Below are 15,231 nucleotides of genomic sequence, written 5' to 3' on the forward strand. Positions count from 1 at the left end.
GACAATCAGAGACTGCGGGCATGGCACAAGAGATGGTCAGAGATTGCGGGCATGGCACAAGAAATAATCAGAGACTGTGGGCATGGCACAAGGAATAATCAGAGACTGTGGGCATGGCACAAGAAATAATCAGGGACTGTGGGCATGGCACAAGGAATAATCAGAGACTGAGGGCATGGCACAAGAAATAATCAGGGACTGTGGGCATGGCAGAAGAGATGATCGGAGACTGCGGGCATGGCACAAGAAATGGTCAAACTGCGGGCATGGCACAAGGAATAATCAGAGACTGTGGGCATGGCAGAAGAGATGATGGCAGACTGCGGACATGACACAAGAAATGGCCACAGACTGCGGGCATGGCACAAGGAATAATCCGAGACTGTGGGCATGGCACAAGGAATAATCAGAGACTGTGAGCATGTCACAAGAAATAATCAGGGACTGTGGGCATGGCACAAGAAATAATCAGAGACTGTGGGCATGGCACAATGAATAATCAGGGACTGTGTGCATGGCACAATGAATAATCAGAGACTGTGGGCATGGCACAATGAATAATCAGAGACTGTGGGCATGGCATAATGAATAATCAGAGACTGTGGGCATGGCACAAGAAATAATCAGAGACTATGGGCATGGCACAATGAATAATCAGAGACTGTGGGCATGGCACAATGAATAATCAGAGACTGTGGGCATGGCACAAGAAATAATCAGAGACTGTGGGCATGGCACAATGAATAATCAGAGACTGTGGGCATGGCACAATGAATAATCAGGGACTGTGGGCATGGCACAAGAAATAATCAGAGACTGTGGGCATGGCACAATGAATAATCAGAGACTGTGGGCATGGCACAATGAATAATCAGAGATTGTGGGCATGGCACAATGAATAATCAGGGACTGTGGGCATGGCACAATGAATAATCAGAGACTGTGGGCATGGCACAAGAAATAATCAGAGACTGTGGGCATGGCACAATGAATAATCAGAGACTGTGGGCATGGCACAAGAAATAATCAGAGACTGTGGGCATGGCACAATGAATAATCAGGGACTGTGGGCATGGCACAATGAATAATCAGGGACTGTGGGCATGGCACAATGAATAATCAGAGACTGTGGGCATGGCACAATGAATAATCAGGGACTGTGGGCATGGCACAATGAATAATCAGGGACTGTGGGCATGGCACAATGAATAATCAGAGACTGTGGGCATGGCACAAGGAATAATCAGAAACTGTGGGCAGGGCTGCTACAACAATATTTAAAGGCAGATTCTGACACCATAAAGCTAAAAGCAGCTTGCTTGCCCTACCTTCCAGAGATAGTAAAGAGAGATTTCCATCTGTGCTGTGCCACCATGCCACTAGTTCTCCTCCCGGGCTCTCTGCTGGCCTTGGCTCCTCCCCCTGGTCGTACTCAACTCTAGGCTCCTCCCCAAACTCCCTTTCATCTCACACGCTCTCCAGTTCAGCGGCGATGGTCTCTGTGTGCTGCTGAATTGGAGGCGTTCCTATCCCTTTCTCTGTTGCTGCCCAGGTGGGAGGAGAGATTTTTTTTCTTCAGGATCCAGCCATCCTCACCCAGAGGGCTGAAGGGAGAGAGGGGGCGGAGTCTTTGAGCCTGTCTCTCTGCCATCGCAGCATCTGGCAAGGGGGAGAGGAGTGCAGAAGAGGCGAGCTGGTGAACTTAACGGCGCCTGGCCGGACATGTGCTGCGCTGCGCCACCTGTCAGTATCGGTAAACTAGGGACAGGTGGGAGCAGCGCCGGCCGCCGCTAGGATAAGCACCTTGTGGGAAACCCCTGCTTTGGCGCCCCCCTCTCCTAGCGCCCTCAGGCGGCCGCCTTATGGCTGGTGCCGGCCCTGCTTCTGCGTTGTACAGAATCGCCGGCTGAACAAAATGATACCCCCATGATGCCTGTAGGTGCACCCACCACCCCGCTATTACCACTGAACCCCAAAGACGTATGGGTAATTTGGACGTATGGGTAAGACGTATGACAAAGACGTATGGGTAGAATGGGTAAACCATTTGGGGTAATGGTCAAAGTGTCTTTTTCCCCAAAAAACTGTGTTTGCAAAACCGCTTCGCATATACTGTGTGACATAACAAATTGCAATCACTGCCATTTTGTTCTCTTGGGCCTTTGCTAAAATAAAACAATTGTATAATGTTTGGGGGTTCTAAGAAGTTTTCTAACAAGAAATACTGATACTGTTCGGAAGAAGATGAAGGGAGAACACCCTGAAGGCCAGTCCTGAAAAGTTACCTGTTAGAGCAAATAACCAAAACATCACCGAGAGAACTCAACTGTTTTGCTGCGAGGAACAAATACGCCTACAATCACTGTAAGAACGCTAAGTACAAAAATCCCAATATGGTCCACAAGGTGGTGACCTGACTTTTGTGAGGTGGTGTTGTAAAATTTTGTCGGACCTGTGAAAAAATCGTACCTCGTCACTTCCGGTGACAGAGCATCACAAAAGAGCTGATAGGAGTCGTCCGTGTGCTTGCGCAGAAGACATTTTTCGAGGTTTGGAAAAATTATAACAGAGAGCGGACAGCTGATTGAGAGAAGGCGGGGCTGAGGTGCGACGGAGGACGGAGGACACCGCCGCATCATCGAGACATTAGGGAGGGAGGCACATATGCAGAGCTGGCGGAGGAGGCGGGACGGAGGTGCGGCCGTGTAATAGATGCAGGGCTTAAGCGACTCCTTGTTTTATTATCTTTAGTAATTATCGTATTATTTATCCTTCGGATTTCATTACATTTAGTATTTCTATAATACAAAATAAGAAATACTAAATGTAATGAAATCCTAAGGATAAATAATAGGATAATTACTAAAGATAATAAAACAAGGAGTCGCTAAAGTCCTGCATTTATTACACGGCCGCACCTCCGTCCCGCCTCCTCTATTCAGCTCTGCAGATGACGCGGCTGTGTCTTCCGTCCCACCTCAGCCCCGCCTGCTCTCATTCAACTGCCCGCTCTGTGTTATAAGTTTACCAAACCAAGATAATGTCTTGTGCGCATGCGCACTTGAGACTCCCATAACCGGAAGTGACGAGGTCCGATTTTTTCACGGGTCCAAGAAAATTTTAGAACAGTGGAACGCACAGACAGGAAGCGATGTAATATACTGACAGGAAGTGATGTAAGATACTGACAGGAAGTGATGTAAGATACTGACAAGAAGTGATGTAGGTCCACAGAGGAAGTGATGTCAGATATAAATAGAATATTCAGAGGCGAGTTGGGAGGAAGTAGAGAGGAGACGTAGCTGGAAGTGGCAGCAGAGGAGGTAATAAGATATTATTTTCTATATATAATCTTTAATTACATAAAGAAAATTTCCTCCTTACGTTTTTATGTCGGGGGAACAGAAAGAGAGGAACGCATAACACTGAGAATCAGATTGCAGTCCCCCGGTGAAATCACATAAGTAGGATGAGCAGCAAAACTTCCTCCAGCTCTCCTGTAGCGCCCTCACCAGGCAGAGCCGAGGTACTCATAATCTATCTGGGGAAGAGGCAGAGCTCGGGGTGATCCCGACACTCACCTCTGGAAATATTCAGCAGCTTTCCTCCCTCGTCACTACTAACATTAATCCAGTCCTCTGCCCCAACACCAACTGGGCCCCCAGATCTGTATATACTGGATGACCAGGAACCCCACCATGTCTGTGCCATCTATATATCTCTGCATGTGTCCAGAAGACACCGCTACCTGCCCCCATCTAACACCACTGTTCCCCGCTCATCACCCCATCTAATACCACTCTCCCCACTCCTCATTTCCCATCTAACACCGATGTCCCCCGCTCCTCACCCCCCATCTAACACCGCTGTCCCCCGCTCCTCACCCCCCATCTAACACCGCTGTCCCCCGCTCCTCATCCCCCATCTAACACCGCCGTCCCCCGCTCCTCATCCCCCATCTAACACCGATGTCCCCCGATCCTCACCCCCCATCTAACACCGCTGTCCCCCACTCCCTCATCCCCCCATCTAACACCGCTGCCCCCGCTCCTCACCCCCCATCTAACACCACTGTCCCCCGCTCCTCACCCCCCATCTAACACCACTGTCCCCCACTCCTCACCCCCTATCTAACACCACTGTCCCCCGCTCCTTACCCCCCATCTAACACCACTGTCCCCCGCTCCTCACCCCCCATCTAACACCACTGTCCCCCACTCCTCACCCCCTATCTAACACCACTGTCCCCCCGCTCCTTACCCCCCATCTAACACCACTGTCCCCCGCTCCTCATTCCCTTTCTCCCACTGCTCACCTATTTTCCAGAACCTCCACTGACACTGTTGTTCCCCCACTCTTCATTCCCTTATTCAACATTGCAGATCTCCACTCCTCACACCGCCTTTTCAATGCTTCTGTCCCCCACTCTTCACACAGCCCCAATGCTGCCACCTTGCTTTCTCTCATTTGTCACATGACATCACTCTTATCTCTATTAATAAAACAGAGACCTGACCAGAGAGGTGAAGAGGAGTCTCAGAAGATTCTTAGCAGGACACAAGGATCTCTACAAGGACGTCATGATGGAGAATCAGCCGCCCCTCACATCACCGGGTAAGAGGAGACTTTATTGTAAAGGAGAGAGCAGTACGGAGGCTCCACCTAGATCCCCCATCATCTGATAAACACATAGAAACAATGTATTCAGTCAGTGTGTGTGTTTCCTACAGATGGATCCAGTAATGGGAACCCACCAGAGAGATGTCCCCGTCCTCTGTATTCCCGGGATTCCACACAGGAAGGTCACACCATCCCTCACCATCATCAGGTAGATGAGTGACAATTATTGGTAGTTCTGATTTATACACAGCATGTTTGTTACAAGAAATGTTTTATTATATATTCAGAGAGGAAACCTCGGGGATGATAATATTGATATTAAAGAAGAGTATAAAGAGGAGGATGAGGAGTATGGAGTGATGGAGGAGTTTTCAGAAGGACACAAGGATATGATGGAGCCACCTAATACCAGGAACCCACCAGAGAGATGTCCCCGTCCTCTGTATTCCCGGGATTCCAAACAGGAAGATCACACCATCACACGTAAGGTTAAAGAAGAGATAAAAGAGGAGGATGATGAGGTTGGTTTGATGGAGCCATTCCGTGATACAAACCCACCAGAGAGAAGTCCCCATCCTCTGTATTCCCCAGATTCCACATGGAAAGAACATAACTATGCACAACATAATCAGGTAGATGGGACTGAGCAACTAGAACTCAAATACATTGTAGATTTCTACGCTTTGAGATGACATTCTTCTGAATCATTTCTTTCTTCCTTTTCCAAATCTATTATTTGCCCTTTAGGGTGAGGAACAGAAAGACATCAAAGTTGAGGTTAAAGTGGAAAATGAAGAGATGTTTGGGGATCAGCAGTCTATGGAGAAGGGTGGTCCTCTGTATTCCCGGGATTCCACACAGGAAGGTCACACCATCCCTCACCATCATCAGGTGAATGAGAATGTAGGAAAGTGATCCCAAGCCCTAAGAGATATCATTCTTCTATTATTATTATTTTTTTGTATTTAATATTATTTCTCCCATTTTGCTGGTTTAGGATGAAGATCTGATAAATGTACAAATTGGGGTTATAAATGAAAAGACGTATGTGAGGGGTGATCAGCATTTTACAGAGGAGGTTGGGATGATGGATGCAGTTAAAGAGGAAGAAACTTCTCCAGATATCAGCTCAGGTAATTATGGAAGAATGGGTTAAAGCATGGGTGTCCAACCTTTTGGCTTCTCTGGGCCACATTGAGTGTAGAGAAATTTTCTCGGGCCACATTGAGTGTAGAGAAATTTTCTCTGGCCGCATATAAAATATATACTACAGTTAAGGTATATAAGTAATAAAACGCTGCCGCGCCCTTCCCGCATGCCCATCCAATGCAGCTTCACCAGTGCGTGCCCAGCCAGTGCCCATCCAATGCAGCTTCACCAGTGCGTGCCCAGCCAGTGCCCATCCAATGCAGCCTCACAAGTGCATGCCAATCCAATGCAGCCTGATCAGTGCCCATCCAATGCAACCTGATCAGTGCCCATCCAATGCAGCCTCACAAGTGCATTCCTATCCAATGCAGCCTGATCAGTGCCCATACAATGTAGCTTCACCAGTGCGTGCCCATCCAATGCAGTCTGCAATGAAGAGAGAGGAGAGCCGCTGGATTACACAGAGGAGGGATCTCCTGCTTACCCGGTGACCGCTGTCATACGAAGTCCTGCCTCCTGGACCGGCTCCTATGATGGACGTCACCAATGTGCTGTCTATCATTGACAGAGGCTCCGAGGCAGCCTCTTCCTACAGTTAGTTAGAAGCTGTTGTGGCCTTGCCCCCGACTCGACTTCCTTCCTCCCCAGCAAAAAAATAATAATTGTCAGGGGGCAGTGAGCCGCATTGCCTGTGGTTCTGGGCCGCAGGTTGGACATGCCTGGTTTAAAGCTTACTTAGTGATGTTTGGTTGGGTGGTATCATTGATCTGGTTAGTTGTCATAGTTTGGTGTTGTGATTGCACCCAGTTCCACCACAGATCTCTTTTACACTTTGAAATGTTCAACCAACATACACTGCTCCAAAGAATGAAAGGAACACTTTGAAAACACATCAGATCTCAATGGGGAAAATATCATGCTGTATATCTATACTGGAATGGACTGGGTAATGTGTTAGGATCTATACTGGTATGGACTGGGTAATGTGTTAGGATCTATACTGGTATGGTCTGGGTAATGTGTTATGATCTATACTGGTATGGACTGGGTAATGTGTTAGGATCTATACTGGTATGGACTGGGTAATGTGTTAGGATCTATACTGGTATGGACTGGGTAATGTGTTAGGATCTATACTGGTATGGTCTGGGTAATGTGTTAGGATCTATACTGGTATGGACTGGGTAATGTGTTAGGATCTATACTGGTATAGACTGGGTAATGCGTTAGGGTCTATACTGGTATGGACTGGGTAATGTGTTAGGATCTATACTGGTATGGACTGGGTAATGCGTTAGGATCTATACTGGTATGGACTGGGTAATGTGTTAGGATCTATACTGGTATGGACTGGGTAATGTGTTAGGATCTATAATGGTATGGACTGGGTAATGTGTTAGGATCTATACTGGTATGGACTGGGTAATGTGTTAGGATCTATACTGGTATGGACTGGGTAATGTGTTAGGATCTATAATGGTATGGACTGGGTAATGTGTTAGGATCTATACTGGTATGGACTGGGTAACATTGTTAGGATCTATACTGGTATGGACTGGGTAATGTGTTAGGATCTATACTGGTATGGACTGGGTAATGTGTTAGGATCTAAACTTGTATGGACTGGGTAATGCGTTAGGACTATACTGATATACAGAGGGTTGAACTCAAAGACACCCCAAAAATCAAAGTGAAAAAACGATGCAGCAGGCGAGTCCATTTTGGTGAAATGTCATTGCAGGACCTCAGAATGGTCCTCAGTAGTGTGTATGGTCCCCACGTGCTTGTATGCATGCCTGACAACGTCGGGACATTCTCCTAATGAGACAACGGATGGTGTCCTGGGGTATTTCCTCCCAGATCTGGACCAGGGCATCACTGAGCTCCTGAACAGACTGAGGTGCAACCTGGAGGCATCGGATGGACTGAAACAGAATGTCCCAGAGGTGTTCTATTGGATTCAGGTCAGGTGAGTGTGGGGGCTATTCAGTGGTATCAATTCCTTCATCCTCCAGGAACTGGCTGCATACTCTCACCACATGAGGCCGGGCATTGTTGTGCACCAGGAGGAACCCAGGACCCACTGCACCAGCATAGGGTCTGACAATGGGTCCAAGGATTTCATCCCGATATCTAATGGCAGTCAGGGTGCCATTGTCTAGCCTGTAGAGGTCTGTGTGTCCCTCCATGGATACCCCTCCCCAGACCATCACTGACCCACCACCCAACCGGTCATGCTGAACGATGTTACAGCCAGCTCAGCGTTCTCCACGGCTTCTCCAGACTCTTTCACGTCTGTCACATGTGCTCAGGGTGAACCTGCTCTCATCTGTGAAAAGCACAGGGTGCCAGTGGTGGAGCTGCCAATTCTGGTGTTCAATGGCAAATGCCAATCCAGCTCCACAGTGCCGGGCAGTGAGCACAGCGCCCACTAGAGGACGTCGGGCCCTCAGGCCACCCTCATGAAGTCTGTTTCTGATTGGTTGGTCAGAGACATTCACACCAGTGTCCTGCTGGAGGTCATTTTGTAGGGCTCTGGCAGTGCTCATCCTGGTCCTCCTTGCACAAAGGAGCAGATACCGGTCCTGCTGATGGGTTAAGGACCTTCTACGGCCCTGTCCAGCTCTCCTAGAGTAACTGCCTGTCTCCTGGAATCTCCTCCATGCTCCTGAGACTGTGCTGGGAGACACAGCAAACCTTCTGGCAATGGGAGGTATTGATGTGCCACCCTGGAGGAGTTGGACTGCCTGTGCAACCTCTATAGGGTCCAGGTATGGCCTCATACTACCAGTAGTGACATTGACCCCAGCCAAATGCAAAACTAGTGACAAACACTCAGAAAAGATGAGTAGGGAAAATGTCAGTGGCCTCCACCTGTAAAACCATTCCTGTATTGGAGGTCGTCTCATTGTTGCCCATCTAGTGCACCTGTTGGTAACAACCCCCTCTACTACTTGACTGAGCAGATGAATATCCCAGGAGTTTCCCTGACTTGATGCTATACTCTGATTATAAAGTGTTGAGCAGTGTATTTGAGTGTGGAAAACTCTTGGTAATGTTTCTTGTCTTCTGACAGACGGACTCTGTGGTGGGAATAGAAGGTCATCGGAGGAAGATGTGACTACAGAAGATAATGACATGGCATCTTCTCCAGAAGTAAATCCCGTTCCTCATAATATACATGACACACCTCACCATTGGAGGAGATCATTGGAATCTCCTGATACTTCACATAGTCCTCTAATATCTGACAGTGCCGACGGGTGCGGGAAACCATCTCATCTCAGGGAATCTTCTATATACCATACAGGAGAGAATTCATTGTCATGTTCAGAGTGCGGGAAATGTTTTAAACACAAAGGAAACCTTCTTAAGCACCAGAGAATACACACAGGTGAGCGTCCCTATTCATGTTCAGAGTGCGGGAAATGTTTTAGCCAAAAAGGACACCTTCTTCAGCACCAGAGAATACACACAGGTGAGCATACCTATTCATGTTCAGAGTGCGGGAAATGTTTTAAACAGAAAAGAAGCCTTCTTAGCCATCAGAGATTACACATAGGTGAGCGTCCCTATTCATGTTCAGAGTGCGGGAAATGTTTTAGTCAAAAAGGAAGCCTTCTTGAGCACCAGAGATTTCACACAGGGGAGCGTCCTTTTTCATGTTCAGAGTGCGGGAAATGTTTTAGTCAAAAAGGACACCTTCTTAGGCATCAGAGAATACACACAGGTGCGCTTCCCTATTCATGTTCAGAGTGCGGGAAATGTTTTAGTCGAAAAGCAAACCTTCTTCGGCACCAGAGAATACACACAGGTGCGCTTCCCTATTCATGTTCAGAGTGCGGGAAATGTTTTAATAATAAAGGAAGCCTTCTTAAGCATCAGAGAATACATACAGGTGACCTTCCCTATTCATGTTCAGAGTGCGGGAAATGTTTTAATGACAAAGGAAACCTTCTTAGACATCAGAGAATACACGCAGGTGATCCTACCTATTCATGTTCAGAGTGCGGGAAAAGTTTTAATCAGAAAGTACACCTTCTTAGCCATAAGAGAATTCACACAAGTGAGTTCCCTTTTTAACCACTTCCATACAGAGCAGTTAGACACCCTTCCTGCCCAGACCAATTTTCAGCTTTCAGCACTCTCACACTTTGAATGACAATTGCTCAGTCATGCTACACTGTAACCAAACAAAATTTTTATCATTTTTTTCACACAAATAGAGCTTTCTTTTGGTGGTATTTGATCACAACTGGGTTTTTTTTTTTCGTGATATATGCAAAAAAAGAGCAAATATTTTGAAAAAAAAACACTTTTTTTTAGTTTCAATTATGAAATTTTGCAAAAAATAAAATTTTCTTCATACATTTGGGCCAAAATGTATACTGCTACATGTCTCTGGTAAAATTAACCCAAATTAGTGTATATTATTTAGTCTGTGTGAAAGTTATTGAGTCTAGAAGCTATGGTACCAATTACTGAAAATTGATCACACCAGATGTACTGACTGCCTATCTCCTTTCTTGAGGCCCTGAAATGTCAGGACAGTACAAATACCGACCAAATGACCCCTTTTTGTAAAGTAGACAGTCCAAGGTATTTAGTAAGAGGCATGGTGAGTTTTTTGAAGTTGTAATTTTTTCCCACAATTCTTGGGAAAATTAAGAAAAAAAAATTTTTTTCTTTTTTTTCCCACAAAGTTGTCAATTTATAAGCTATTTCTAACACATAGCATGTACACAGCAAAAATTACACCCAAAAATACATTCTGCTACTCCTTCCGAGTATGGCGATACCACATGTGTGAGACTTTTACACAGCCTGGCCACAAAAAGAGACTCCACGTCCAAGAAGCACCTTCAGGCGTTCTAGGAGCATAAATACACATAAAACTTTCTTACTACCTATCACACTTTTCAAGGCCCTAGAGCACCAATACAATGGAAAAGTCCACAAAATGACCCCATTTTGGAAAGCAAACACTCCAACGTATATTCTATGAGGCATTATGGGTCGTTTGAACATATCATTTTTTTCCACAGGTTTTTGGAAAATGTGGGAAAAAAATGAAAACTTTTTTTTTTTACACAAAGTTGTCAATTTATAGGATATTCCTAACACATAGCATGTACATAGCAAAAATGACACCCCAAAATACATTCTGCCACTCCTCCTGAGTATGGCAATACCACATGTGTGAGACTTTTTCACAGCCTAGCCATATAGATGGGCCTAACATCCAAGGAGCATCATCATGCATCCTAGCCACTTGCCTAGGCCTATTTTTGACATTTGGTGTTTACAAGCTAAAATCAGTTGTTTTGCTAGAAAACTGCTTAGAACCCCCAAACATTATATATTTTTTTTTAGCAGAGACCCTAGAGAATAAAATGGAGATTATTGCAATATTTTTTATCACACCGTATTTGCGTAGCGGTCTTCCAAACGCAATTTTTTTGGAAAAAATTCACTTTTTTTAATTAAAAAATAAGAAACCAGTAAAGTTAGCCCAATTTTTTTCCATAATGTGAAAGATAATGTTACGCCGAGTAAATAGATACCCAACATGCCATGTTTCAAAATTGCGCACGCTCACGGAATGGTGACAAACTTTGGTACTTAAAAATCCCCATAGGCGACAATTTAAAAATTTCTACAGGTTGCCATCTTTGAGTTACAGAGGAGGTCTAGGGCTCAAATTATTCCCCTTGCTCTAACGATCGCGTCGATACCTCACATGTGTGGTTTGAACACCGTTTACATATGTGGGCGGGGTTTCTGTATGCATTCGCTTCTGCGCGCGAGCTAACGGGGACAGGGCGCTTTAATTTTTTTTTTTTTTTTTTTTTTTACTATTTATTTTATTTATTATTTTTTATTTTTACACCGTTTAAAAAAAAAAAATTGATCATTTTTATTTCTATTAAAAGAAATGTAAATATTCCTCGTAATAGAAATAGGCACGACAGGACCTCTTTTTTGTGAGATCTGGGGTCAAAAAGTCCTCAGATCTCACAAGTACACTAAAAGATATAAAAAAAAAAATAAAAAAATAATTATAATATAAAATGAAAAAAAAAAAAAAAAAGGACCTTTAAACCGGTTGCTAGGCAACAACATTTTCCGTAGCTCCGGTCCTCCAAGACCATAGAGTCAAGTGAGGGCAAGCTTGACCTCACTCGACATCCTGTCTGTGAGGATCTGGGACCGGATCGTTTTCCCCGCTGCCGGCGGGTCCGGTAAGCGGGGAAAAGGACCGGAACGCGTCGGGAGGGGGGGGGCGCCTCTTCCGCCATCCCGGAAGGGTGATCCCACGGCGAATCTGCCACTGGGACCACCCTTATCGGAAAGCCAACCGTCCACCGTTTAAAAAAATACCAGGGTTATGGCAGCTATCTGCTGCCATAACACCGGTATTTAGGTTTAAACGGAGGACGTATATAAACCTTTTTGGACTTGGACATGGTGGCTGTATGAAGGGTGACAGGTACTCGGGTACTTTGTTGGGCAGGTGACAGGTACTCTGGTACTGATGAGCAGGTGGCAGGTACTCGGGTACTCCGATAGGCAGGCGACAGGTACTCGGGTACTCTGATGGGCAGGTGACAGGTACTGATGAGTAGTACTCACTGACTGATAGGTGATAGGTGATACTGTACTGATGGGTACTGATGATCAGTACTGATACGTGATAGGTACTGATGAGTACTGATGAGTAGTGATGGGTACTGATGAGCAGGCGGCAAGTACTTGGGTACTTCAGGCGTCAGGTACTCTGATGAGCAGGTGGAAGGTACTCGGGTACTCTGATGGGTAGGTGACAGGTACTCAGGTACTCTGATGACGGGTACTCCGTTGACAGGTACTCAAAGTACCCGAGTACCTGTCATCAGAGTACCCGAGTACCTGTCATCAGAGTACCCGAGTACCTGTCAGAGTACCCGAGTACCCGTCATCAGAGTACCCGAGTACCCGTCATGAGAGTACTCGAGTACCTGTCATCAGAGTACCCGAGTACCTGTCATCAGAGTACCCGAGTACCCGTCATCAGAGTACCCGAGTACCCGTCATCAGAGTACCCGAGTACCTGTCATCAGAGTACCCGAGTACCTGTCATCAGAGTACCCGAGTACCTGTCATCAGAGTACCCGAGTACCCGTCATCAGAGTACCCGAGTACCCGTCATCAGAGTACCCGAGTACCTGTCATCAGAGTACCCGAATACCTGTCACCAGCCCATCAGAGTACCCAAGTACCTGTCATCTGAGTACCTGATGGGCTGGTGACAGGTACTCGGGTACTTTGATGGGCTAGTGACAGGTGCTCTTTATTGGGGGGGGGGCAATCAGTGTGTTTGGGGTGCACTGTACTTGGTAACTAGCTGTTACCACAATCTCCTCCTCACACAGGATCAGTGTGTGAGGAGGAGAACACGGTGACAGCTAGTTACCGTGTTCTCTGTTGACATTTGTGACCGGCTGTGATTGGACACAGCCGGTCACGTGGTAAAGAGCCAATTTCATTGGCTCTTTACCTAGATCGGGGATCGACTCTGTCCGAGGGACGAGCCTCGTCCCCGATCGCTGCTCTGCGCGCCCCCGGGGGCGCGCATTGCAGAGAGAACGAGCGGCTCGTGCTGGAGCCGCTCATGTGATCGGCTGTGATTGACACAGCCGATCACATGGTAAACAGCCAATTTCTATTGGCTGTTTACCTTGATCAGGGATGGGCTATGTCCGAGGGACGAGCCTCATCCCTGATCGCGCCGCTGCGCGCCGCCGGGGGCGCGCAGTAGCAGCTAGAACGGGCCGACGTCATATGACGGCGGCCCGGATCTAGACAACCACTTTGCCGACGTCATTTTACATGACTCGGTATGGAAGTGGTTAATGTTATGAGTGCGGGAAATGTTTTCCAAACAAAGGTTTATTTCATAGAAACCAGAAAGTTCATTCGGGCGAGCGTCCTATTTCATGTTCAGGGTGCGGGAAATTTTTCACTCCTTATGTACATTTCAAACGGCAGAGAATTCACACTTAGAGGCTCCGTTTTCATGTTCAGAGTGCGGGAAATGTTTCAAAATAAAGGAAATCTAATGAAACATCAGAGTACGCCCCCTGCTGGTACTACGGGAAATGGACGCTGGATTGTAACGGGTGGAACTGTTTAGTCCATAAACAAATGTGAAACCACCACAGTCTACTCGGGGTTGGTTTACACCCGCATCGCCCTCTGACGCGCTGTGGGGTTGGCAAGCAGCTGGGAGCCCTTATGTTAACCCTGTAAAGCCCACGCCAGTACGCCGCAACCGTATGCATCGGGGCTGTTGCGGCACAACCCCATTCAGATGAATAGCATTGTCCAATGTGACCGGGGGGTGTGAGGTTTGCAGCAGCCGCAAATTGCAGTGGCATGTGTACCGCCCCATCCGGCTGCCATTTAAGCTTAAGGGGGGTGGTAAAATAATGACTCAACTGTCTACCTTTACCGATCCCTCCCCACATGAGGCAACAGGCAGGAAATCATTACAATACATGGGGCAACAAGTGGGCAATCATCCCATTATAGGGGGCAAGAGATGGACAATTATGGCAATGCATGTGGCAACAGGTGATTCATGACAATACATGGGACAACCAGTGGGCAATCGTTACAATACATGGGGCACCAGATGGAAATTCATAAAAATAGAAAGCGCAACAAGTGGGCAATCATCAGAATACAATCATGACAATACATGGCCTATCATGGAACTGTATGAGGACCTAACGGGAAATGCTTTATTCTTTTTGTGTTCTACTTATAAATATGTATATAGATCTAACCTACTGGATGGAAAAATATCACTGTAACATGCATTAACCCACAGCAGCCAATCAGGATTTATCTTTCACTGGTGAACCTTCTTAGAAGGGGGGGGGGGGTTGAGATCTTGCATTGATTATAGGGTCCTCAATCGCATCACGGTCAAGAATGCATACCTGATGATTGGTTGCTTAATTTTTTTTGCTCCTTTTGATTTATTGAAGTAGCCGGCTTTTTATTGGTCCAACCAATGTATGATTATTAATCCATTTGACACATTTGTTAATTCTATTATAAAAGATTTAAGCTTTATTTTATTCATATCATTACTGTGTGGTAATCGCTTATTCTGATCTTGTACAATAAAAACTCTTCGTACAATATTCTGTGCCGAGTCTTCTCATCTTTTCATACATCACGGGACACAGAGCCATAAATCATAATATATGGGATATATAGCCAACTACAGGTGAAGGACACTGGCCACCAATCAGAAAGGATGTCCCCCCCTATATAACCCCTCCCACAGGAAGTACCTCCCAGTTTTTTCACCAGTGTCTAAAGGTGATGGTCACAGTGGAGAGTCTCTCCACATTTGTCTTCAAAGAAGATTATTCTACTTCCCCCTGATCAAAGATCTCTGAATCTAAGGGG

The 15,231-nt window shown here is 46.2% G+C and overlaps 4 protein-coding genes across 4 annotated transcripts in view; 3 read left to right on the top strand and 1 right to left on the bottom strand.

The window, feature by feature from the left end:
- Nucleotides 1-15,231, bottom strand: part of LOC309549119 (uncharacterized protein) — a 2,919,967-nt gene that overhangs the window by 1,369,617 nt on the left and 1,535,119 nt on the right. The gene's annotated exons all lie outside the window — the stretch shown is intronic.
- LOC309549117 (uncharacterized protein) overlaps nucleotides 1-15,231 on the top strand; it is a 4,285,597-nt gene that overhangs the window by 1,258,956 nt on the left and 3,011,410 nt on the right.
- Nucleotides 1-15,231, top strand: part of LOC309548660 (uncharacterized protein) — a gene marked incomplete at its 3' end in the record, with an annotated part of 76,737 nt that overhangs the window by 12,418 nt on the left and 49,088 nt on the right. The window lies entirely within an intron of this gene.
- Nucleotides 1-15,231, top strand: part of LOC309548661 (uncharacterized protein) — a gene marked incomplete at both ends in the record, with an annotated part of 37,553 nt that overhangs the window by 9,493 nt on the left and 12,829 nt on the right. The window contains one exon of the mRNA XM_082248626.1: nucleotides 9,103-9,835. Coding sequence (XP_082104752.1) covers nucleotides 9,103-9,835 — 733 coding nt within the window. The remainder of the gene's footprint in view (nucleotides 1-9,102; nucleotides 9,836-15,231) is intronic.

This window comes from Pelophylax lessonae (assembly GCF_965119305.1).
Source record: "Pelophylax lessonae genome assembly, chromosome: 3".
Classification (NCBI taxonomy): Eukaryota; Metazoa; Chordata; class Amphibia; order Anura; family Ranidae; genus Pelophylax; species Pelophylax lessonae.